The 24342-nt window shown below is 35.2% G+C and overlaps 1 protein-coding gene across 2 annotated transcripts in view; it reads right to left on the minus strand.

Annotated features, from left to right (window-relative positions):
* Positions 1 to 9518: 9518 nt before the first annotated feature.
* The window catches only part of LOC131066528 (uncharacterized), a 60265-nt gene continuing 45441 nt past the window's right edge, over positions 9519 to 24342 (minus strand). For both annotated transcript variants that reach the window (XM_058001305.2, XM_058001306.2), the window contains exon 4: positions 9519 to 13114. In XM_058001305.2, coding sequence (XP_057857288.2) covers positions 9773 to 13114 — 3342 coding nt within the window. In that variant the 3' untranslated portion in view covers positions 9519 to 9772. The remainder of the gene's footprint in view (positions 13115 to 24342) is intronic.

The following is a 24342-nucleotide window of genomic DNA, read 5'->3' on the forward strand; positions in this document are numbered from 1 at the left end:
TCAAATTCAGAAATCATGCAAGAATTCTCCTTCACTTTTCTTCTTGTGAGTATCCCTGCATCTTTATCTCCTATGATTTTCTTTGGATCATGATGCAACTTCACATATCTAGGAATGACTCTAGTCTGATCTGCTAGCTTTTCTTCTTCTTCACTAACCTCTTCTTCTTCTCTTACTGCAACTTCTACCAGTACAGGAACACTGAGATCTTTACAAGTTTATTTCTTAACCGGTTCCCAGAAGGCTATACCTGGTTCATCTTCCACTTCTTCGCTACATGTTTCCTCAGGGTCCTCAGGGGATTCATCAACCCTAACATTGATACTTTCAACAATTTTCTGAGTTCTATTGGTGTAACACTTGAAAGCTTTGCTCTTAGTGGAATATCCCAGAAATATTCCTTCATCACATTTTGCATCAAATTTGCTCAAATGCGCACCTCTCTTGATATAGCACTTACTACCAAACACTTTAAAGTAACTCACAGTGGGATTTTTCCTAGTCCAATACTCATAAGGGGTTTTATCTTTTCCTTTCTTGATGAGTACCTGGTTCATAGTATAGATTGCAATGGTCACCGCTTCTCTCCAAAAGGTGTGAGCAACCTTTCCTTGGATCAACATTGTTCTGGCCGCTTCAACTACAGTCATGTTATTTCTTTCTACTATACCATTTTTTTGTGGTGTCCTTGGGGTAGACAACTGCCTCTTGATACCATTAACTTTACAGTACTTATTGAATTCATCAGAAGTGAATTCTCCTCCTTGATCAGTTCTTGGGCATTTTATCTTTTAACCACTTTCTTTCTCTACTAATGCTCTGAAAGCTTTGAACTTTCCAAATGCTTCAGACTTGTCTTTCAAGAATGTGACCCACATCATTCTTGAGCAATCATCAGTAAGAATCATAAAATACCTATCTCCCTGAATACTTCTAGTTTTCATAGGACCACACAAATCAGTATGCACAAGATCAAGTAAATTTTTTGCTGAGAAAGACTTACCTTTAAAAGTTGAGGGACATCTTCCCAAGTTTATATTCTCTGCACAAATGATGCTCAGGTTTGTTCAGCAAAGGTAATCCTCTTACCGCCTTGATCTTACCGGCTATAACAATGTCGTCAAAGTTCATATGACAGAGTCTCCTATGCCATATCTAGCTATCATAAAACTTAGCCATTAGACACTGACTTATCTTGGCATTCAACTAAAATAGGTTACCTCTAGTCTGCTTACCGGTGGCAATAAGTTCACCACTCTTCCCAATTATATTGCAGACTCCTCTTTTGAATTCTAGAACTAGTCCTTTGTCATTCAACTGAGAAACACTCAACAAGTTATGCTTAAGACCTTCTACCCAGTAGACATCATCTGCACTGCTCTTTCCATTCAGTGAGATGGATCCTTTACCTTTCACCAAGCATGGTGCATCGTTGCCAAATTTACCAACACCTCCATCATATTCCTCTAGAGACAAAAACTTTCTCCAGTCACCGGTCATGTGGTGAGAACAACCACTATCAATTATCCACTCATTAGAGTTGTCAATGCGAGAGACAAGAGCTTTCTTGTCAGACACTTCTTCCTTTACTTCTACAAACACTATGTCTTCATTTTCTTCATCTTCTGATTCTTCGTCATTGACACCTTCATCCATAGCAACTAGACAATTTCTTCTGTTTCCTCCTTTATACTTTATAAACCTCTCCGATTTATCCTTATTGTCATTGTTAGGACAATTAATAGCTATATGTCCTATCTTGTTGCAAGAAAAACATTTCAAAGGAAGTTTACCTCTATATTTTCTAGTTCCCTTCGGAAGTCTTTTAGCAAGAAGAGCTTCAAACTCCATCAGAATCTCTTCATCATCCATATCTCTGCATTGTCTGGATTCATAACTGGTACTAGTTTCTTTTCCTTTTCTGGATGGTAGAATAGATGCTTTAAAGTCTGACTCAGTCTTCTGAACACTGCCATCATAGATATTCAACTCATATGTGGTTAACTTTGCAATAATAGAATCTAAGGATACCTTGGTTTTATCAATAGATCTTAGTTCCTGGATAGAAGCAACTCTGATTGCATAGATTATTAACAATGATCTAAGGAGTTTACTAACAATAGTGGTATCATCAATAGTTCCACCAATGCTTTTGATATCACCAACCACGGTCTTAATCCTAATGCCATACTGCTGAATGTTCTCACCTTCAACCATCCTCATATCCTCAAATTTACCTCTAAGGCTATCATCCTTAGCTTTCTTTACATGCTCATCACCACCATAGATGTTTTCTAGTGCATCCCATATATCCTTAGGTGTGTCCTTGTCTTGTACATCAATAAACTCAATATCTAATAGGCTGTTGATAAGGGCTTCCATGACTTGCCCATTTTCCTAGATCTCTCTCTTCTGATCATCAGTCAGAGTGCCAGTGGGAGTCACATAGGAATTCTCAACATAGCTCCAGTGTTGAGAACCCATACTCTTGATGTAAATCTTCATTCTGTCTTTCCATATCTTAAAGTTATCTCTATTGAACTTAGGACCTTCCCTCTTCATCATTACAACAGGATCTTTTACCTCAAGCGGTTAAGCTTATATCACCGAGGACCTGGAGGCGCTCTGATACCAATTGATGAATAATGATGAACAACAGATACCCCAACTTGTACTGAGAGGGAGGGGGGTGAATCAGTATAGGGAAAAAGTTCCTCAACAACTTATCTAGTTAATGCAATACCAACTAGTTGTCACCATTACTGAACTTAACCATGGCAACATCAGTTAAACACAGTAAGACATCAGATACCATAAACTGATAAGTCTGATCACTTCAAATATGATCAATACTTGATATCAACTTCACCCAAAAACATATGCATGTAGTATACTGGTAATACCATAACCTATTAACCCTGCATGCATAATCTTTCAACCAAATACTTCATAAACATCACATGAAAAATGCATAACACATAACACATAAATTTTTTACGTGGAAACCCAAATGGGAAAAACCACGATGGGGATGAATACCCACAAGCTTGTTTTTGAACTCTTTTGAAGCTTGCCCTGTTAGGAGCCTAGTCCAGTTAAAGACTTTACAATAAGGTTCTGCTAGGAACCGATCCTGTTAGAGATAACTCGGTTAAGGGATGGCTATATACCCTGTTAAAGGTTGAAACCCTGTTAGAGGTTACCTCGCTAGAGGATATGAAGAATTCAATGATCTTGAGTCACTTGGTTATAGGTTTTACAATAAGTCTATTAAAGCTACCTGGTAAAGGGATTTTCCAATTGTTGAAATGATTAGAAGACAATAGGTAAAACTTCTGATCTGATAACAACACTACATGCCAAGGCAGATCCTTTTCATTTCCTCGACTCTGCAATCACACTCTGTAGTTTTCCTCTTACTGGTCTGGCAAGTATCTCATCACTCAAATACACACAACATTTGCCAAGAACTTTACAATAACAAACATCATCGACCTTATAGACAATAGATAGGTTGGTAGCATAAACCGTAAACCTTAAGCATCTTAGGTTTAAAACACAGGCGGTCCAATCCTGACCGTCCAAACACATTGCATAGAGTATTACAATTTCAAACAGATCACAAGATAATCTACATCGTTCATTCATCACTGCTCATGGGAATCAGTAACCCATCACGCTTTCTTCTCATACAACTAAGAAGAATGATCATTCCCGAGGTAGACTTCAAACATAATCAATCTTCTCATATTTCAATCCTTCACGTGCACAAAGCTAAGGTGGCACCTCAATCTCATTCATATCTCTTAGCTAACTCATCACAGAGTATCATCGGTTGCATCGCACAAGTTGGATCGCCAAACCAATAACCATAGAGCTGAGACTGCCAACTAGTAGTCACACTTAGTGAAGCCTTGACACCGGTTCACTGCATCTCCTCATACCTCTTTATACCGGTTCACTTGAACTTAATTGACATCAATGACAACATACATTATCATCATATCAACATACCGGTTCACCATATGCTAACAATATCCAACAATCTCCCCATATGCCAACAATATCCAACAATATGACTTTGTTAAAAGATGCTAATCTGGCTAATGTGTATTAGAAAGAAGTAGTACATACTACTATATATATTCTTAATAGGGTGCAGACCAGAGTAAATCATACCAAAAGCCCCTATGAGCTATGAAATGGAAGGCCGCCTACTATGAAGTAATTTAAGATATTTGGAAGTAAATGTTATATTAGAAGAGATGAGGATAATCTTGGGAAATTTGACTCTAGAGCAGATGAAGGAATATTTTTGGGATATGCTACAAACAACAAAAGCTTACCACTATTTCAACAAAGGCCGAATAAAATAATAGAAACTACAAATGTGAAGGTATGTGAAGAATGGAATTAAACTAAACCTAATATTGAGACAGGTATTGAGATTGTTCTTGCAATTCTAGAGAAGATAAGTGATTTGGAAGAAAGAAAAGAGAAGGAATCAAATGAAAATAAAGAAAAAGAAGATGAAGAGGAAGATTCAGTGAAAGTTCCTGCTAAGTATGTTCAAAAAAATCATTCAGAGAATAAGATAATTGGAGATACAACAAAAGGTGGTCAAACAAGAAGGAAGATTGGAGAAGCTCAAGATCAAACTAATTACATTTTTTTATCAGTAACTAAGCCAAATAATTATGAGGAACCAAGCAAAGATGAAAGTTGGGTAAAGGCAAAGGAAGAAGAACTAAATTTGATTTAGAAGAATAAGACTTGGGAGCTGGTACCTAGACCAGTGGACAAGAATGTGATTGGAACTAAGTGGGTATTTAGAAATAATTTTATATGTTGTTGGTTAGGTTCTGCTGATTGTGGATCGGTGAATTAATCTTTGGAAGATGTGTTTTGGTCCTCTCTTTCTCCTAGAGTGGATCATTGTGTGTGTTTTTGGTTCATAAATTATATTTTATTTTAGGTTGACTTGTTTTACACTTCGATGATCTATCTTGTATATAAGACATTTTGAATATTTGAGTTAAAATAAATCCAAATGAGAGAGTGTGGATGATGTGGTGAAGTGCAAAGATTAGAAGAAGGGTGAACAATGAAGAGGAGTTGTGCTCAAATGATATTTAAGTTGTGTAGTGACTGTGACAGAGAGTTGAGACAGAGTGTTGGTAGTTGAGATTAGAGTTGTGTGTGTTGATGTTGGTCGCTTGATGCAAAGTTAAAGGATAACTTCATGATTAGGAGATCCTTCTTTGTAGATTATTTTTATGTATCTTGTCCCGAGTGCAGTTAGCTTCAGGCTTTGCAAGTCCTCTTTGTGTCTTGTCCCATGAGCAATTAAGCTTGGTGTACAAGTCCAGAGCAACAAACTCTATCTTGGTAATCATTTTATATATAGTAGATATATTCTTATGGGTTAACTCCCAGCATGGGTTTTCGCTGTTTGGGTTTTCCACGTATAAATATTGGTGTTCATGTGTTGGATACATGTGTTGTTCATTAATTGTTTATGTCCTACTGTAATTTTTGTTTGAATTGATTCACCCCCCTCTCAATCCTGCCTTGGGTTCAACATTAAGTGTATAGATGAGGGCCATCAGATGAATCAAATCAGAAATTTGATCTTGCGTGTGCATTTAATCTTTTGGAAGTTGAGGACTGAGAAGGGTGTTGTTGAAGTCAATGAAATATCAATATTTTACGACAATCCTATCACTTTGATGGAGTTTAAATATTCTCTGATAGGACAAAAAGTCCACTTTAGACCATAAATGAGCAGGGGAGGTCATTTTTTACATTGACAGAGCTTGAATTTGAATAATGACATCGTCCTAGAGTATTTATATGGAGCAAAGAGTAGTTGGGGTTGTTGGGCATTCAATTTCAACCCTCTATCGATAACCACTATTATGATCATTGGAATTTGAATTATGGCCCATGAGAATTGAATTCTAGTCATCAATTATCAAGTTGGCACGAGAATGAACAATTGAGATGCATTGGAGGGTCCTTGTAATGGAAGATTATGTCGTAGTCATCAATTAGATTCTTGTTGCAAACAAACAACTCAGATCATCTAAAAGATCCCTCATAATGACCCTTTGGAGTCAGACCACCATCGACACATAAGCGCCACGTCAGATGTCCCTTGGATTCTCAAACAACATCATCCTACATCTTGATTACACTTAGTTGAGACCCACCACATAGCCTACAGGGGCATGGGGGCCCTATTATTCTATCTTGCCATCCCACAACCATAAGATTGATGATGTCATCACCCCCGTAGGGGCATGGGGACCAATAATGAGGCACAAGGAATTGACCATGTGGCTTCATAAGGAAATAAGGAGCCAAAGGCTTAGCTACATGGGGGCATGAGGTAAACAAATTAAGTATTCGATAAGTAGGTAATGAGGGGCCAGTCATTTGGTTGATAACGTGGTGTTTGGTTGGTGGATTTAAGTGAGTGTGACTAGTTGAATAGGTCAACACAAAATTATAATGTAGGATGAGAAAAGGCTAAGGCAAGGCTTAGGGTTTAGGGTTTTAGGATTAGACCTAAGACTTAGTCATTTACAAAGGGTTTAGCTCAGTTCTGATGCCTTAGATGGATTGTGAAGGATGGGCCTGAGGTTGACATGAAATGTCAACAAGCATCTTCATCTACATTTTTGTCTTTAAAACTTTTCCTCCACTACATAGGAAGCATTGACACCTCGATAATCAACTCCTCATTCAATGCCTTACCAATGTGGAAATAATTCTATTTTTTCCAAGTGGTAGCCATGATTTTGGTGGCTTTTAGTTAATGACTATGAAGGTTTTCCATGTATTGGGAAAGGCCACCCTTCTCCAAAATTTTCCAAATGTTAGGTTTACACTGGATGGCTACACAATAGGTGGGCTTTATGAAGTTCCTATCACTACCCATCATTTTTTTCATTATTCCCAATCTCCTTACCAAGGAACCCACTCTCGATTGTGTTACTATTAGGAAAGACACTTTTAAACTTATTCTTCCTTATATCAATAGAGTTTATTTCTAGTTGATTATGAAACTGAAAGGATAATTAACCCATAAAAATATTATTTGATTAGTCATCATTATAAGGAATTCTTCCATAAGAATCATCAAGGCATAAGATATCATTAGAAATAACAACTTTAGCTTGCATGAGTAAGGAATTGTAATCCTCCCAATACATCACCTTATCACACGCCACTCCTAAGTTGGAGAAGAAGTCAACCACCTTGTTCCCTTCATGCAACACATGAAATGACAACCTTCGTGGTATGAATAAGAAGCTCAATAAAGTTATCTATAAAGGGGTTCAATCACCCAACTAGATTATTGGTTTTCATTTAGGCATTTGATAATATCAAAAACATCCCCTTCCACACATAATTTATTGAATCCTCTATTGTGTACCAATTTGATGTAATTATATGCCACAACAACCTCCAAAAATGATTAGATTAGGTACTCAGGGGGATCACTACTATTGTTATCAACTTACCTTTTATTTTATTTAGAAAATATTTTTATACATGTATATTTTGACAAATTACGCAATCTTGTGCAATTTAGGTTCACTCATTAATCCTTTACCTATCCCTATGCACACACGCCCACATATTTAGGCCCACTGTTATCCTTGTGCATTATTATGAATGACATATTCAATTTAAATCTTAACATTTATTACATGTAATCATACAAATACATAGATATAGTTGTTATACACTCAAATTAGTGCTTACGCATCTAAGGTCAATTTTATGGTCACAAGCTTGACCCTTATCTTCCTCAAATTTAAATTCAAAATTTGGCTAAGTGGCATACTTAGTTTTTCCCTTGGTCCAACTCTATACACATGTTAAAAATTTGATGTTATATGCAATGATATTTAAAGTTCTTATTATTCATTTCATGTCTCTTATCTATCAAATATTCTCTCTCATTTTTGAGCTTCAAAGTTGCAATTTATAGAAAAGCATTCAAATTCAATGCAATAAAAGGAGTATCGAATCTACATACATCATTCTATGGCTCTTGTCTATTATCTTTGACATTTTACATTTATTTTCATAGGGTTAACCTAGAAAAACACATATCCTTATGATATGATGACAACCCTTCCAAAATACCTCCAAATATCAGTAATCTTCAAATATTATAAAAGAACTAAGTAGATGAAAACCAACTACGTAAATCATATTGTAGAGTTCCATATTAAACACGGTCTAATTTAGATGCAAATGATAGATTTACAACAATGAACTTGACTTAAACTTGTTCCTAAATAGAATATAAATATAGTACATAATTTGAAGCAAGTCATTAATAGAAAAAATTTCATTAAAAAATGCATTCTTTCATCAACAAATTAATTATCTTTCTTCTTTATACCTATTTTCTTAAATCAACTGCTACAATTATCTAAATTATCATTTTCAATTATCAATACTTTATCTAAATTGATTTATGCTCAATTATTTACATTCACTTAATTAAGAATATTAAAATAATATAATAACAAAATAGTTGCAATAATTAAAATTCTAACAAATTTCACTATTAACCAGAATGGCTCCATGTAAGAGAAAATAGGAGTAACGACTAGGTATCATTAGATGCATACAAGCATTCAAGACAGGTAATCTCTCACCATTAAATTTTCGCTGATTTTATGGCAATCCTTTCCAGGACATCGGTTTTTAATGTCCTATGAACGACGCCTGACTTCCATACGCCATTAACGTCGACATAGCAGCACAGTGAAAAGGTGAACTAGGTAAGTGTGGAGATTTTGAAATTAAGGGGTGATATCAGTTGAGGACGAATAAAAAAAATTTATGTGAAAAATTTGCTAATGTTAATAAAATGGCATGGCGGAATGATGGAAAAATAATGCTCTGTATGGGGTGTTCAGGCTTTTCAAATCAGGGTTTAACCGGGTTTGCTTTTATTGAATCCATAGTGTTCTATAGACACGAAACCCTAGTATTCTGAAGGATGCCCTACATTAAGAGCATTGAACTAGATTATGTAAAGTTACAGACCCTGCAAAAGTATTGATTGAGAGACTTCCGCTAGGGGTTTTACTTTTAATAGCTCTGAGACATGGGTTCTGAAACTATTAAAGATGGAAGCGTTCCTAGGGCACGCCGCATGTTTAACAAAACGCATCACTGAAAAGTGGTTTTAAACACTACCGTCACTGCCGGATACGCACAGCCTTCTGAAAAACCATTGGAGATTATTAAGCACGCGATATTCATGGGTGTGCATATTGTCTCAATAACCTTGGCCAGATATTTAAAATGTTACAGGCGTGACATTGTGGGCAATTTTGATCTGCGAAGGACACCATTTAGGGAACAGAAGACAGCAGGAGATAATCAGTAAAGCATATAATCATGGCAAAGTCAAGTGAACAGTCGATTAAATAAAAAGGAATTCAATGCACGTTACAGTATTTTAGATCCAATGGAAGTCATGTGTATAGTACTGAAACAAAATTTATTCTATTTCATCAAAACTCCTACCTTCAAACTTTAGAAAATTAATAGACATTCATAAAAATAAAATATAACAGTATAATTAATTACAGGCACCATCTGTCTATGAACTATGGTTTGGGCTACTAACTTCTCCAATCTATTATTGCTACTGCCAATGGGAATTGCTAGTGCTCATCGTCTTCGTCAATGTTGATACCAGGTGAGCTCGATTCTTGGTCAGTATATCTGTATACGCTTACATTTTCCAAATTTTGTTTCTTTCCCCCGCACTTGTTTCAGCATATGGCAGAGTAAAATGCATAGGCAAGAATTGCTTTCCATTTCCATTTTGAGGAAAGGGTTTCCGTATGTGCTTCATGCCTCCAATTAATTTCTTTGGTTCTGTAAATTTGAGTGATGATCCTGCATTTGAACAATGCAATTCAGTTGTTGATGCTTTTGTCTCTGTACACTTGTTATCGGGTTTCATGAATAACTCACTTTCATTTTCCGGGCAATTTTGAGAGAACCCGGCATGAGAAGGAACGTTCAATATCGATTCATTCTCCACCATGCTCGAGGAGTTTCCTCCATCACTTGAAGATTCAACCCTGGTCTTATTCGTTCTGGATATTTCACTGTGCCTGAAGCCCAACATGTTACTTTTTGTTTTTTCTGGTCTTCTGAGATGTTTAGAAGCTACATTGGAAGGAAATATTCCCTGATTTATTACTCTCTTTCGTTTGTGCATGTCCTCTGTTTCTGAGAATGTAACAGACTTCTCCATTGGATCTGTCCCACAGTCTTCATGCTTTTCAGAAATGCATTTTCCAAGCAATCCTTTTGTCTCTGTAACAAACTCTCTTGTCCTTGGATTGCCTTTGCGCTTTCTGTCAGCAATAGCAGCATCTGTTACTCCCAGTTTCTGATGGATAGTATCATTTGTTTTTATGGTAGTAATCATGGGAAATTTCAATACCAGTTCATCACTTTTATCTGAAGTAATTGGTGAATAGATGTATTGGTCTGGCATCACCAACGTTGGAGAATCGGCAATAGATGCATAGGAGGAAGGTATTTGGCAGTGAGCTTGCTTTTTAAATGGAAAATAAGGTATATGAGCAATGGCACAGGTAAAAGAATGTGGAGGGCCAGACAAGTGACCAAAGTTGTCAATGGGACAGGACGATGATTTGCATACATCAGAATAGATTTGAGGAGAACATGAACTACTGGTGTATGACCAACCATTGGACTCTTGTTTTTGGAATGCGCTCTTCTCTAAACACGAATCCAACAGCTGTCTGTAAGTCTGTTTCTGTACAGAGCAATCCCAATTACTTACATGAGAATCTTTATATTTTATTTTGTGTCCCTTATTTAGGTCTGTCTTGTTACACAAGTCCCTGACAGGAGAAATAAGCATATTAGCTTTGGGAGCTGAGAATGGAAGATTGGATATCCAAGCTTTACCAGAATAGCTTCGTTCTTTTAAAGAATGCCCATGAACATAATTTGTCGACACCTTTCTTTCTACCAGTTTCGGAACATTGTTATCGAATGTTCTATTTTGATGGTTTGCAATACTTTCCATAACACCCAGACTATGTGCTTCTTTGAAGTTATGCTGAATACTTTTTGATGTATTTGTTTTTACTCTACAATGTGGGCACAAAGCATTACCTTCAGGACATGGAAGACCAAATTGACCTGTATTACATGCTGTGCAACAACCAATGTAAGCTGTCATCCTCTGCATAGTAGAAGAGACACATGTTGTGGCTCCCATGGGGCTTCTGCTAGGAGTTTGTGTGTCTGTGTCTGTGGTATTGCACTGCTGAGGATGCTTAAAGGAATTCTTGAATTCATTTTTATCCCCAATTATAAAACTTTGTCCCATTAACCTCATGACTGGTTGAGTGGTAGATTGTTTCCGTTTTGTGATATCCAACTGAGGATGAATTTTCTCTAACGATGAAGCTTTTTGACTCTGATCTTCATTGTATTCAGACTGCACATTTGATTGCATAGCAAACATTGAGAATGCATCCGGTGATGCGATTGATGAACTGGCGATTCCAAGACTTGGACTTTCACACAACATTTTACTGGTTTGGATCTTGTCAGGCAGAGAAGAGTGTTCTGAAAGGCCCTTATCAGGGTTTGACTGATTAGTATTAGATACTGAGTACTCTTGCTGATAGTCAGGCTGTTTAAACTGAATGGAGTAGTTCTCCTGCGATAGGCATTTAGAACTCCATGTTTGAAGAGGTTGGTTAACTGAAGTAGCATCATGACAAGTTTTACTGCTTTCCACAAAATTGAAATCTCGCTGTGTACCTTGTGGCTGATTAGAAACTGCATAATTTGGAATCTTGTATCGTTGATTAAATCCTTGTCCACTATAGGAGATTGGCTTGACAAGTTCCTTTTCTGAATCCAGGGGTAAACCTATGGAACCGTTAACAGAACAATTTCCATGGATGCTTAAATCTACACGGTCCTTTGCATTCCCATTTTCAGATAGGTGTGCTTCCACATTGTTATATTCCTCCTTTACAGAACTGTTAAGCAAACTCCTGGGTGGCTTTGTAGATTTACGCCTGGGTGCTTGATTACATTGAGGATAAAGACTATCATCTTGGCTCCCATCGGTACTGTGAGAACTAAGGAAACGTCCTTTAAAATCTCTTGGAATAACACATGCCTTTTTGTTGAGATCCAATTGAATATTTTGAATGTGACCCCCTTCTGTTACCTTTCTGGTATCCCAAATAACTCTTCCATTTTCCATAGGGCTTTCTTTTCCCCTCTCAAAACTTTGGATGGACAGACTACTGCTAGTGCTTGCATCACCCAAAATATTTTTTGTATTTTCAACCTGGACATTTATTATATCTGTCTTAGCAACAAATTTATACTCGGATCTAACAGGTTCAGCAGGGCTATCAGAAATCTCTGTCTCTATCAAAGGGCAGTCTTCCTTGAGGGAGTCCATGACACGACATTCCAATTTTTCATAGATGCCATTTGATTTCTGAGCTTCCCCTGCATTTTCTGGATTGAAAGATGTAAGCATTTTGTTTACAGGAGACTTGTTCGACAAGTTCACCAAATTTGGATCTCCTTTTCTGGATGTTTCTTCTACATGCAATCTGGTACCATCACACAAAATATTGGACTGCTCATTGTTAGAATTATGTAAATCATTCCTCAGAATCTTTGTGTCACTCATCACACATGAATGGTGAACATCAGTAGCAGAAGTTGCCATTGTGGGCTTTACAGATGGATCTACAGTGTTATCATCTCCAAGTATCATTCCACTTTCATCTACTTGTGTGGTGCAATTAGAAATTATGCCTTCCTTGGTCCTCTCCTCTTTAGGTAACATACATACAGAGTGAATATGGTCCATACGCTTGTCAGAGAGTTGATGATGATTGGTAAGTAAATCACAATTCTGTACTTGATTCACTTCCGTGCTTTGTGATTGCTCAAAATTCAAATCTCTGGATTCTTCTTCTATACTTAGATGATGTTCCACACCATGATCAGTTCTTGGGCAATGAGAAGCAGCCAATGGCATTCTAAGATCCTGAAATGCAATAGACATAATGGTAAATACTAAATTCTTATAGCCCCTGCATTCTTATCCATTGTATTATGTTCAATCTTTTGTGTGCATTGATTGGGGTTTAATTTGATATAATTTGATATAAGTATTAATTAATAGTCCTGATATTTTTACAGTCTATGAAAGTAATTGAATACACTTCTGTTAATAATTGTGTAGAAGATTTTTGCATCTAATAATAGATCACATATTATCAGTGTGTGAAAAAACAGAGATACACTTCCTCAGGGATGGGGTCCTTGATTTTGCAGATCAAGTTAAGGGGTAGCTCCTGGTTATTAATTGAAGTATTTTCAATCAATAACATTAAATTTATGGATACTATTTCAACATTCTAGAGATAAAGGTAACATGTCAACAAGTATATTTGACGGCAACATTAAACATGCCAAAAATATAAATTCCAAAACAGATCAATTTAATCTTTGTTTAAAACGTTAAAATGATTTAAATAAAGACATATGTATATAACTTCTAACTATTAGACTTAAAGACTCTCAGCCCACAATTTGGTTACTGGTGGACAATAATATATAAATTTCAATTTCGAAACTTAGATTCTCTAAAACTCACAGCTTGTTGTCTACCATGCCTCTAATTACATGTCTGCTCATTACAGAGAGAAATGAGCAGACAAGTTAATAAACCTTCGTTTCTTAAATCGAAGTGAAATATTTTTTTAATGGACTGATTTCCCTTGACCAGCAATGCAAAGAAAGGTTTTTGTCATAGAATAGCAACGTTGCATTTCATATTTGATCAAGCTTGATCTCTGTTGTTAGCTCATTTGGTTTCGGCTACCATTTTAGTTAGTTCAGGTAATGGATTCAATTTCTAATTTGTTCATGCTATGGATGAGGGTCTGTTGTACATCGCTCAAGAGGTTATAGGGGGCTCACATTGTAAAGAGCTAAACTCTTGATTTCTCTCAGTAAAAACAAATAAAATAAAATATTTGATCAAGCTTGTGGAAACTGGGGTTTAGAGAATTCACTATTCCCTTGTATTTCCTTCTATGACCCACAATTTGTAAATCTTTTTTAAAACGCATGTTAATGTGGCTAAATTATGCTTGTAAGTCTTATGTTAAATTATCATATATTGAGTTCATCATGTATTTGATTGTATTTGCCAATTATAATGTGTCTTTTTATAAAGGGTGTTTTAAAAGGACCTCTAAATCTTTTATACAAAGCATGTTAAAATATAGCATTTAAGATTAGTATCCAAAGAAAGAACCACAACTAGGATCTTATTGTCCTAAGGTTAATTTGAAACATCAACAACCGCAAAATTGTTTAATAAAGGATAAGAAAACGACTAGAACAATGTATACAACAAGAAACTTAAAAATCACAATGGCGTAAAGCTAGAGTTAGCCATAGAATCTTATATGATAGGTTTTGCATTGACAACATTCCATATTTTTATTGCCACTCCTAAATAATGAGAGTTCTCTAGACTTCATGTTAACATCTCATCCGTGGTCATATTCCTTGTTTTATTGCACTTGGAGAGTGAAAATGTTGAAGCACTAGCCATGTCCACATCAACCAAATTCTGCACTCAACTAGATTTCTTCAAACCCCTCCAAACAAAGTCAAGAGGAATTGAGGACGAGTCACAATTATTGGTAGAGACATCCAAAGAAGGATCACCATCCACAACAACACTTACAATGGACATAGTGTCTAAAGGATGAGCAACAAGATGCATGTTTTCTTTTAACTTCTTAGAATTGTGAGGTCCTAGATTAATTGCACTATCTAAACTTCTACCTTTATAATTATAATTATCATCATTTTTTCCTTTGCTAAGTCACAAACAAAATAATATTGAAGATCTATATGCTTCATTCATGTTTGAAAAGTTAGGTTCTTTGATAGGATGATAGCACTCTAACAGTAAAATTCAATTTTGATTGCTCCTTGATTTAATCCAACATCCAAATGCAATATCTATCATCAAATTGCTTCCTTATATGCATGCTTAGGTATCACATGCTTTGCTTCTATAGTGGATAAAGCAACCAAATATTTTCACTTGCTCATCCAATTAGATGCACAAAGAAATATGTTGTAAACATAATTGCTTGTACTATCCACATTTCCTATGTAATCTAAGTTAACAAAATCTTGGATCTTTAGTGTTGCGAGTATTCTCCCTAGTAATAAATAACATACTTTGTAGTGCCTCACAAGTACTTGAAGAATCTCTTTATTTTTATTTGGTGCTCTCTATAAGGATTACTCTTATAATGACTTGACTCCTACTACTTGGGTTATGATTAGTCCTTTAGATCATAACATATATTAGACTATCAATTTCAATAGCATAAGGAGCATGAGATGTATCCTCCATTTTTGTGATTGGATATGAACATTGCTAAATTGATAATTAGGTACCTACTAAAATAGGAACACTTGCCAATTTGCAATCTCCCATGCTATACCTCTATATCAAAATTTAACATACTTACTCCAATCCAGCTAGAGCTTTCTATTAGCTTTCTCTTCTAATGTCCATGAATAAGATCAAATTAATAACCCCCAAGTTCATGTCAAACTATAATGAAACATGAGACTTTAGATCTCTATCAACACTTGATTGTTACCAAATATCAACATAACATACAAAGTTAACATGGAAATAACTATCATCCTATTCAAATTACACACAATGATCTAATTTAGACCTTACAAATAACAAATTCAAAACATATGAATCAAGCTTCTAACACCAAATTTTTGGAGACTATTTGAGAACATATACATATTTTTTTCAACTACAAATCCATGATTCCTTACCTTTTACCATGCAAGAAAGCTATCTTCACATCCATTTTCTCAATATCAAGATGAAAACTTATTGCAAATAATAATATGAATGGAATGGATGTTATCTTGGCAATTGGAGAAAAAGTGTTATAATAATCAATACTCTCAAATTGAGAATATCCCTTCACAACCAATCTAGCCATGCACATTTCAACACCACCAAATCAAATTTCTTCTTGAAAAATCATTTGCATCTAATAGGCGCAACCTAACCAAATCCCAAGTGTCTTTTAAAGAATCCATTTTATCACCCATGACCAACGTCTAGGGCTCTCTATAATCTCTCTATTGTCTCAATCATAATTTGAGGCTAATTAGTGTTAGTAATTTTGGAGAAAATAACATATAAAATCAAGGAAACTATACCTCTTTGTTTTATTCCTTTGTAGAGTGGATATCGTTAAATCTTGAGGTGGAGGTTCTTCTTCATAACTCTTTGAGTTCTCTATATTAGATTCATCATTAGGTCATTCCTAAACCATTGGTAAGCCTTGCATGCAATAATCTAAATATTTGGCTATAACCACATTATAGACTTCACACTCCCATCTAATTGCTCAACTATGGAAGAAGAGTCAATCTCTTTAAGGATCACATTTTGACTATACAATACCTTTCTAGTCACACGATCCCACTGTAACGTGTACCCTTTCACATCATCACTATAATAAATGAAGATACAATTTACTAATCCAACTTTGACCTCTTATATCCTTCAACACATGAGAATATGCTTCACCACTAAATACTTGAAGCTGCTAAAGTAAGGGTTTTCTACCCATCCAAATCTCAAAGGGGGTTTTATCCAAAAGTGTTGATGAAAGGGACATGTTAATTAAGCAACATGTAATGCTAACTATCTTTTCCCTCGCTTTTTGTCCCAAACTAGTCACGTTGAGCATGCTCCTTACCATCTCCACCAATGACCAATTCATGTTCTCTACTACTCCATTTTGATAAGGACCGAATGGTGTCTTATGTCATGCAATACCATTCTCTTTAGAAAACTTGTCCAAATTGGCTGGATGATATTCTCCATAGTTGTATATTCTTAACACCTTGAACATGTTTGTGAACCCACATTTTGTTTTCCTTTACTACAAATGTCCTTTTTGTTTATCTTTGTTGTAAGTGTTTATGCAACTAATCCATTTCTTGCGAGTACCAATTTATACGTGTAGATGACAGAGGTATTATTTCACTATAATATACACCTTACTAAACACTCATTTTAGCTATTTAGTGAAGATTAGATGATCTTTCAAGTTGTTAGACTTGAAACTTGAGATGAACCTCTAGATGAAGGGTTGGTTCTATATCTATTTATATTTTCTAAGATTGAAACTAATAAGTTTGTTATTTTTTTTAATCAATGGAAAAGGATAAAGAACTTTTAATTGAAATTAACTTGTGGTGATGCACCAAATGATATTTGAAGGACATCTATATTAGATCATCATCAAGGATACTACCAACATCTCAATGTTCTTGTAGGGATTTAACATTTTATGAGATTAAGATGGTATTTGCATAGTTCTACAAGATTCTTCCTTATTTCCTTTTATACATAGTCATTGATATACCTTCATGCTTGTCAAGGTTGATAAATGTTTCATAGGATTTAAATGGTATGAAAACCATCCCAGAACTTCATGCATTGGGATTCTAAATTCCCTTATACTTTGACTTTATAGTGACCTTCAATGCTCTATACTCATACCCCTTGGGTGGCCTTGAAAATATTTTGGAAGGTATGCTTGCTTGTTGATTATTCGATAGTGAGCTATCAATAATACACTCAACGCATTTATGTACCCTCCACATTTTTCATAGACCTATTTAATTTTTTATCTTCCACTCTTCCATCTTATCCATCTTTAATTCACATCTACGATTTCCTGAACATCTTCTATACAAACCATTGATATTGTTTAAAGGCCTCCATGCATGCACATATTCTTAAGGTTTAGAGGTTATGTATGGTTTGAAATAAACATTTATATATCTCTTTCACATAGACAACAACACTGGGCAAAGTTATTCATGAAGAAACCCCAATAATATTGTTACTATTTGACAATATTTTTGGTGTTATGTTGTTGACCCATAAATCAAGCCGCCATTCACTCATTCACTATTATAATTTTGATATTCCTTTGTAGTATTCATATGAAAAAGACTATTCTCTTATAGACCTAATTATCATTTACTCATCAAGAAGCTTGAACTTTCCATAGGCCTTTAGTAGACTTAGGGATTATTCGATCATTATACACAATGTGAGATAGAATTATTACAAAGGTTTCATTGGATTCCTATTAGGCAGCTACAATTTAATTAATCACTATTCAAAATGGAATCAAGAGGCTTGCATGGATAATAAACCAAAGAAGGATTAAGTAGACAAACCTTTTCATAATATATCGCTTGATAACCAAATAGTGCTTTGACAACCTTTAACCTCTAGATTATCTACAAATTTATTCTTCTATGGATTTGATAGGGGGTTATGAATACATGTCAACTATTGAATTTTTTTTTCAATCATTGATGTACGTTAAGGTATCTTTAGGGATAATTGAAGTGTTGACAATCAAGTGTACAAATTTGTCAAGGTTTTGACATGTTGAACATTGTTATGTGGATGATAATCTTATATCCATGCCACTGTTCTAGATAGGCCTTCACACTAACTACTACCAATGGCTGGTTTAGTGTTCACTAGTTACATCTAGCAAAACCTTAAAAAAATGTGCACTTGCATTGGAGACCCTAATTGTCATGAAATCATAAGCTAAGAATGATCATTCTTTATCATACATCACTATAGATTTATTATAAGGTACTAGTTGTTGATAACATTATCTTAGCTTTGCACTCTTGTCTTCACCAACCCCTTCTCTCTACTATTCGTATCTTTCTAGCATTCATGACAAAATTTCCCTAGGTTCTTCAAATCTTAACAATAACCTTTATGATGAGCATACCACTACATAGTATTATGAGTTTTCCAGTGTTTCAAACTATGCTTTGATCTCAACATTTTTCCTTTCACAGGGCTTGCCATTGAAACATTAATATATTATTCTTATATAACCCATGCATGAAGTTGTTCAAAGTCATACAATCCTTAATATCAAATCTAGAGACTTTTCCATGTTGATAAAACAACATGCACACAATCTCTCAATGGCTTGCTAGTGCTTTTAGGGTTTGATGAACAATTGTAATTTGTGAATCTTTATCATTTATGGAGAAAGGGTCAAATATAGGAGGCAATAAACACGTGATTTACTTCAATCAAACCACCATTAAGAAATATCTAATGTAACAGTCTTATTCATATTTGATAGGGATGAAATGGACTTTAATGCAATTCTAATAAAAACAGAAAAGTATTCCTCTTGATTACATGCCCAAATCTTCTAATGATTGACCATTCCTCCATAAGATACAAAGTTATTAACATCTCAAAAATTATGCTATGCATGGAGTGATAATTGACCTACAAGAGACCAAGTCTAAGAGTCATTTCATCTACTTATCAAAACCAATTTTAATGATTCCTCTGGCTTGCATCTTCATGGCTTCCAAGGGTATAGATATTTTTTATACCTCCATCATGACTTGGGAGACTTTCCAAGTTAGTTCAAAACCTAATTATCTAGCTTAACTCAAATAGAAACCTAAACCTATGTGGGTCTTCAAGACTTAGCTTCCTTTTTAAAATAGGACTCCCTCCAGAACTATGTATGTAGCTTTTAGAAAAACTAAGGTTTATGCCAACATTTAGATAAGATAAGGAATTTATTGACCAAGTAGAAGGACTCCTAAGAGATTTATCATATAAATTATTCTTGGAGATATTAATAAATGACAATCTAAATGCACCTAAAGACCTCCAATGACTATTTGCATCTAAGAAGTACCACTAAATTGTTACATTGAATGTAGGTGCTAGTATCAAGGGAAAAAAGAGTTCCAACTTAAACTCCTTTTATCAACATCACCCACCACCACTAAATACTATCCACATCATTCATCTTGTTAACAAATAATACGTTTCATGCAAAAGTTTAGATGTTCAAAAATATTGAAACACATTTTATCCCCCCACTAGAGAATCTAATCTTGATTTGACCATGCATAATAATACTAAGAAATGAGTTGTCACTAAGAGAGACCTTATAATTAGAAAACCAATCTCTGTGCAGTGTGATGTGAGAAGAGGCACAAAAAAATTTACAATCTAAATCATCATCTAAATTATTATTTTCTTTCTTCTTCTATTTGGAATCCTTTTTTATGTCGTCTTTCTTACCTCATTTCCCACATATTACCTTAGATTAAATAAGATATTTAGATATTATTTAAGCCCTAGATCTACCCTTATCCTTTTCTTTTCCTTCTTTCCATCTATTTCCTTTGACCATTCATGATCAACTAGTGCTTCCCTAGCTAATTCAATTTAAGTCCTTTGTCTTGTTTACTCCTGGAAAAGAGAAGCCATTGGTCATCGGGAAAAATGTTTGAAGTAGTATTTCCAATGGCCATCACTAGTTTGTTCAATATGTTTGGAAAATGACACAATAGGACCATGTATTGGTTTTCTTCTTCCATCTTTATAGTAATTGAATTTAATTATATTATAATAGTGTTAAATGTATTCAAGTGCTCTTCGTCACCCATCCTTAATGATAAATTCTCTTAAAAAACTTGTTCACTATTGATTTTTCCTAGTACAAATTTTGTAATTTTTGTAGGTGATTTTGCTAGAGGATTCTTCTATAAATTTTATAAGCATTGAATAAACCAAATAGAGATGGGAATTTATTCTGCCTTTTTGACCTAACACAACCAAATCTTCATCCTTTGTATTTGATGGTTTACTTCTAGAGACTACCTCTCATAGATCTCTATCTATCAAAAAATGTTCTATTTGGAAATTCTATAGCTCAAAGTTTGTACCATAACTAGTTCATCTTCGTCTTGATGTCTTTGAAGTTTCCTAAAAAATAAAATATCTTTTGGATATGGTTCCCACTCAAACACTGATTAGTTCATAAAAGAAATGTCTTACCACTTAGGCAATAGAGTTGATCAAGCTTGGATGCAAAATGAAAGGAAGCAAATAGCAAAAAAAGATTCCTACACTAACTAAATTATATGAGAGTCATGCATGGAAGATCTAACAATTTCAAAAAGTAGAAAGACAAATACAAAGGAATTCACCACGATGACACAATATTTATTGTTGGAAGATCCTTTCAATAAAATAACCAAACCTCCAAAACTCAAACCAATGTTGTCACAACAGAAAGCATGTTATAGTACATTAGTAAACTCAAGCCTTCATAAGAAAAAAACAATAAAGGTTTTAATTTTTTTTTGCAACATAACGTTTTATAAAAGCGTATAACCATATATATATGTGTGTGTATACATACATACATACATACATACATACGTATATATATATATATATATATATATATATATATACACGTATACATACATACATACGTATATATATATATATATATATATATATATATATATATATATATATATATATATATATATATATATATATACACGTATACATACATACATACGTATATATATATATATATATATATATATATATATATATATATATATATATATATATACACGTATACATACATACATACGTATATATATATATATATATATATATATATATATATATATATATATATATATATATATATATATATATATATATATATATATATATATATATATATATATATATTCTAAAATCATGAGCTTCAAATGCTAACATCCAAATTAAGAGGATACTTGAGTTAGAGAGTTTCATTTTCACCTAAAGTACTCCATTTGTTATCTTGCTTGTTCTAAATTAGTTTCCACATAGGTCCAACTTGTCACTTTCTCCTTTGTTTGGGCATGTACCTAATTGGATTGTAGCATCATCATCTTTCATGGATAAGGAGACACATGAGTAGTTTTCAGAGGCATAATTTTCATTCTTCATCCTTCTATCTTTTCTAGTATATCCTAACTGTGAAGCATACTTGCATCTATACATGGTTTCGTTTGTTCCTAAGGGGAGACAAGTGGCTTGTAAGCATTGGATTTTGTTTTGTATTCAAACACTTATCATTCTTGTAGGTGAGTATTCATTGTGGGGAGCTACATTGTCTCTCACTTTCCCTCCTACGGAAGGGCTATTGATTGGATTCTCGTGATGGATGTAGTTCTTGGGGGCTATTAGTGTTGAGACCTCTATTCATCACTCATCCTATCACCACTTATCTTCATTTGTATTATCTCTTTTTTGGAGAGGAGTTTTCTCCCACAAGCTTTTTCTCCCTTTCTCCACTTATAAGAGATTAGTTGTACATGGGCACTTAACATTGCCTAGTTGTCGGGATCCATCATCATATCATATCTCATTATGGATAATAATTCTTCTCTCTAAGTTGCATATAAGGGGGCATGTTAGAATAAATGCTATTTAATCATGCTTAAATCCAACTTAGGCATTTATAATTTAATAATTTTGTTTTGCATTAATATTTGTAACTGTGTAGTTGATGATAGTTGTCTCTACCTACCCTCACATTTGATTGAGACACATGTCCATATCATGTGATATCCTACCTACCACTTTTGCCTTTATAAGAAAGGTTATTGAACATTATTCATCATCTCAACAATAATGTATCATCTCTCTCTCTCTCTCTCTCTCTCTCTCTCTCTCTCTCTCTCTCTCTCTCTCTATGGAAGTTGAACTGCAATCGTGATCCTGGCTTGGGAGCATCGCTCCAACAACATGCATGCATATGCAAACTAAAGATATTCCTTATCATATCCAAGTTAAGATTTAAATCCACTTCATTCTTTTTTTAGTTTAATAGCTTTTATCCACCTTATAAGTTGTCTGAATTAAGTGATAGTTACATATTGTCAAATTAAACTATTTATAACAATGCAATACATACGACTTTTTTGCGATGCCGTCTGTCGTTGCCCTAAGGCCGGCTGCTGCTGCCGTCCAACCTCTTGTTCGATCCCCTAGTGAGGCTAGTGTCCAGCCTGTGACTCCCATTTGCTCCCCTGGTGCCGGTGGTGCTTACCCTCGGTGTGCTGCGAATGGGGGCTTTGCAGGGGTTTTTGTCTGTGCCATTGCGGGGGGTTCAGGGGGTTCTTCACCTCTCGCTTCGATTACTCGACTACAACCTTCTGCGCGGGCCTTATCCTCTTTAGGGGTGGGTGTTGTGTCTACTCCGCCTCCTAGGGGTACCCTTGCTGGTGTGAAGAAAAAGGTTGCTCCTGTGGCTGAACCTTGCAGGTCCAAGATTGATCATGCACCTGTCGCTAATACGGCAGACAATGATCCCGTGCATCCGACGCCCTCTGCTACAGATCGGGCTGCCCGTGGCTGTTACCATGTGCAAACCCTTGGCTTTCAGGGTGTCTACTGATACTGAAAAGGAGATCATCCACAACTCCTCTGTGTTTGAGTCTCATGGTCTGATTTGCAGGTTTCGAGGCTTTTGGCCAAGCCTTCCTCAGCTGCACACTTGGATTTCCCAAAGTTGGGAACCGATCTTAAAGGGTTCAGTTAACATTTTTCCTTTAGCCAAGGGATTTTTCATTGCTAAATTTGAACATGCAGAGGATACATCGAAAATTTTATGTAATAATCCTTTTAGCTGGGAGGACAAATTTGTTTTGATGGTTAAACCCCGGTTCTCGGATTTTAACCCATCTACTGATTCATTTAATGAGATTCCTATCTGGGTTAGGCTCCCTAACCTTCCCCTTCATCTATGGACAAACTCTCTGCTAGAGGAAGTGGAGGAGGCTTTAGGTGAATTCCTAATGATTGATAAGGATTCTTACCATATTTATCATTCTACTTATGCTCGAATTTTGGTTAACATTGATGTTTCTAAAGGGCTCCCAACTGAGATAGAGATTGAATCTTCCTTGGGGCCTTGGGTCTAACTGCTCGACTTTGAGGGTATCCCCTGTAGATGTCGAAAGTGCTTCTAGACTGGGCATGTTGTTGCACTATGTGAAACAGATAAAAAGAAAAGAAGATCCATTTCTTGGTAGAAGGGTGCCTCCTCTGAACATTATTTTGTTCAAAAGAAAAGCTTCTCCCAAGTGGTTGCGCAGGTTCCTCAGGCTGATGGTATTGCACCTCTGGCTGCTGCCTCTGATTTAGGTGTTGCTTTGCCTTAGGAGTGTGTGGATGCTTGTGGTGGCATCCTGACTGATCGTTTGAAGGATGCTGGATCTTCTTCTTTGGTGGATGACCTTCTCGCTTCCCAGATT

The sequence above is a fragment of the Cryptomeria japonica genome, chromosome 3 (assembly GCF_030272615.1).
Source record: "Cryptomeria japonica chromosome 3, Sugi_1.0, whole genome shotgun sequence".
In the NCBI taxonomy this organism is placed as follows: Eukaryota; Viridiplantae; Streptophyta; class Pinopsida; order Cupressales; family Cupressaceae; genus Cryptomeria; species Cryptomeria japonica.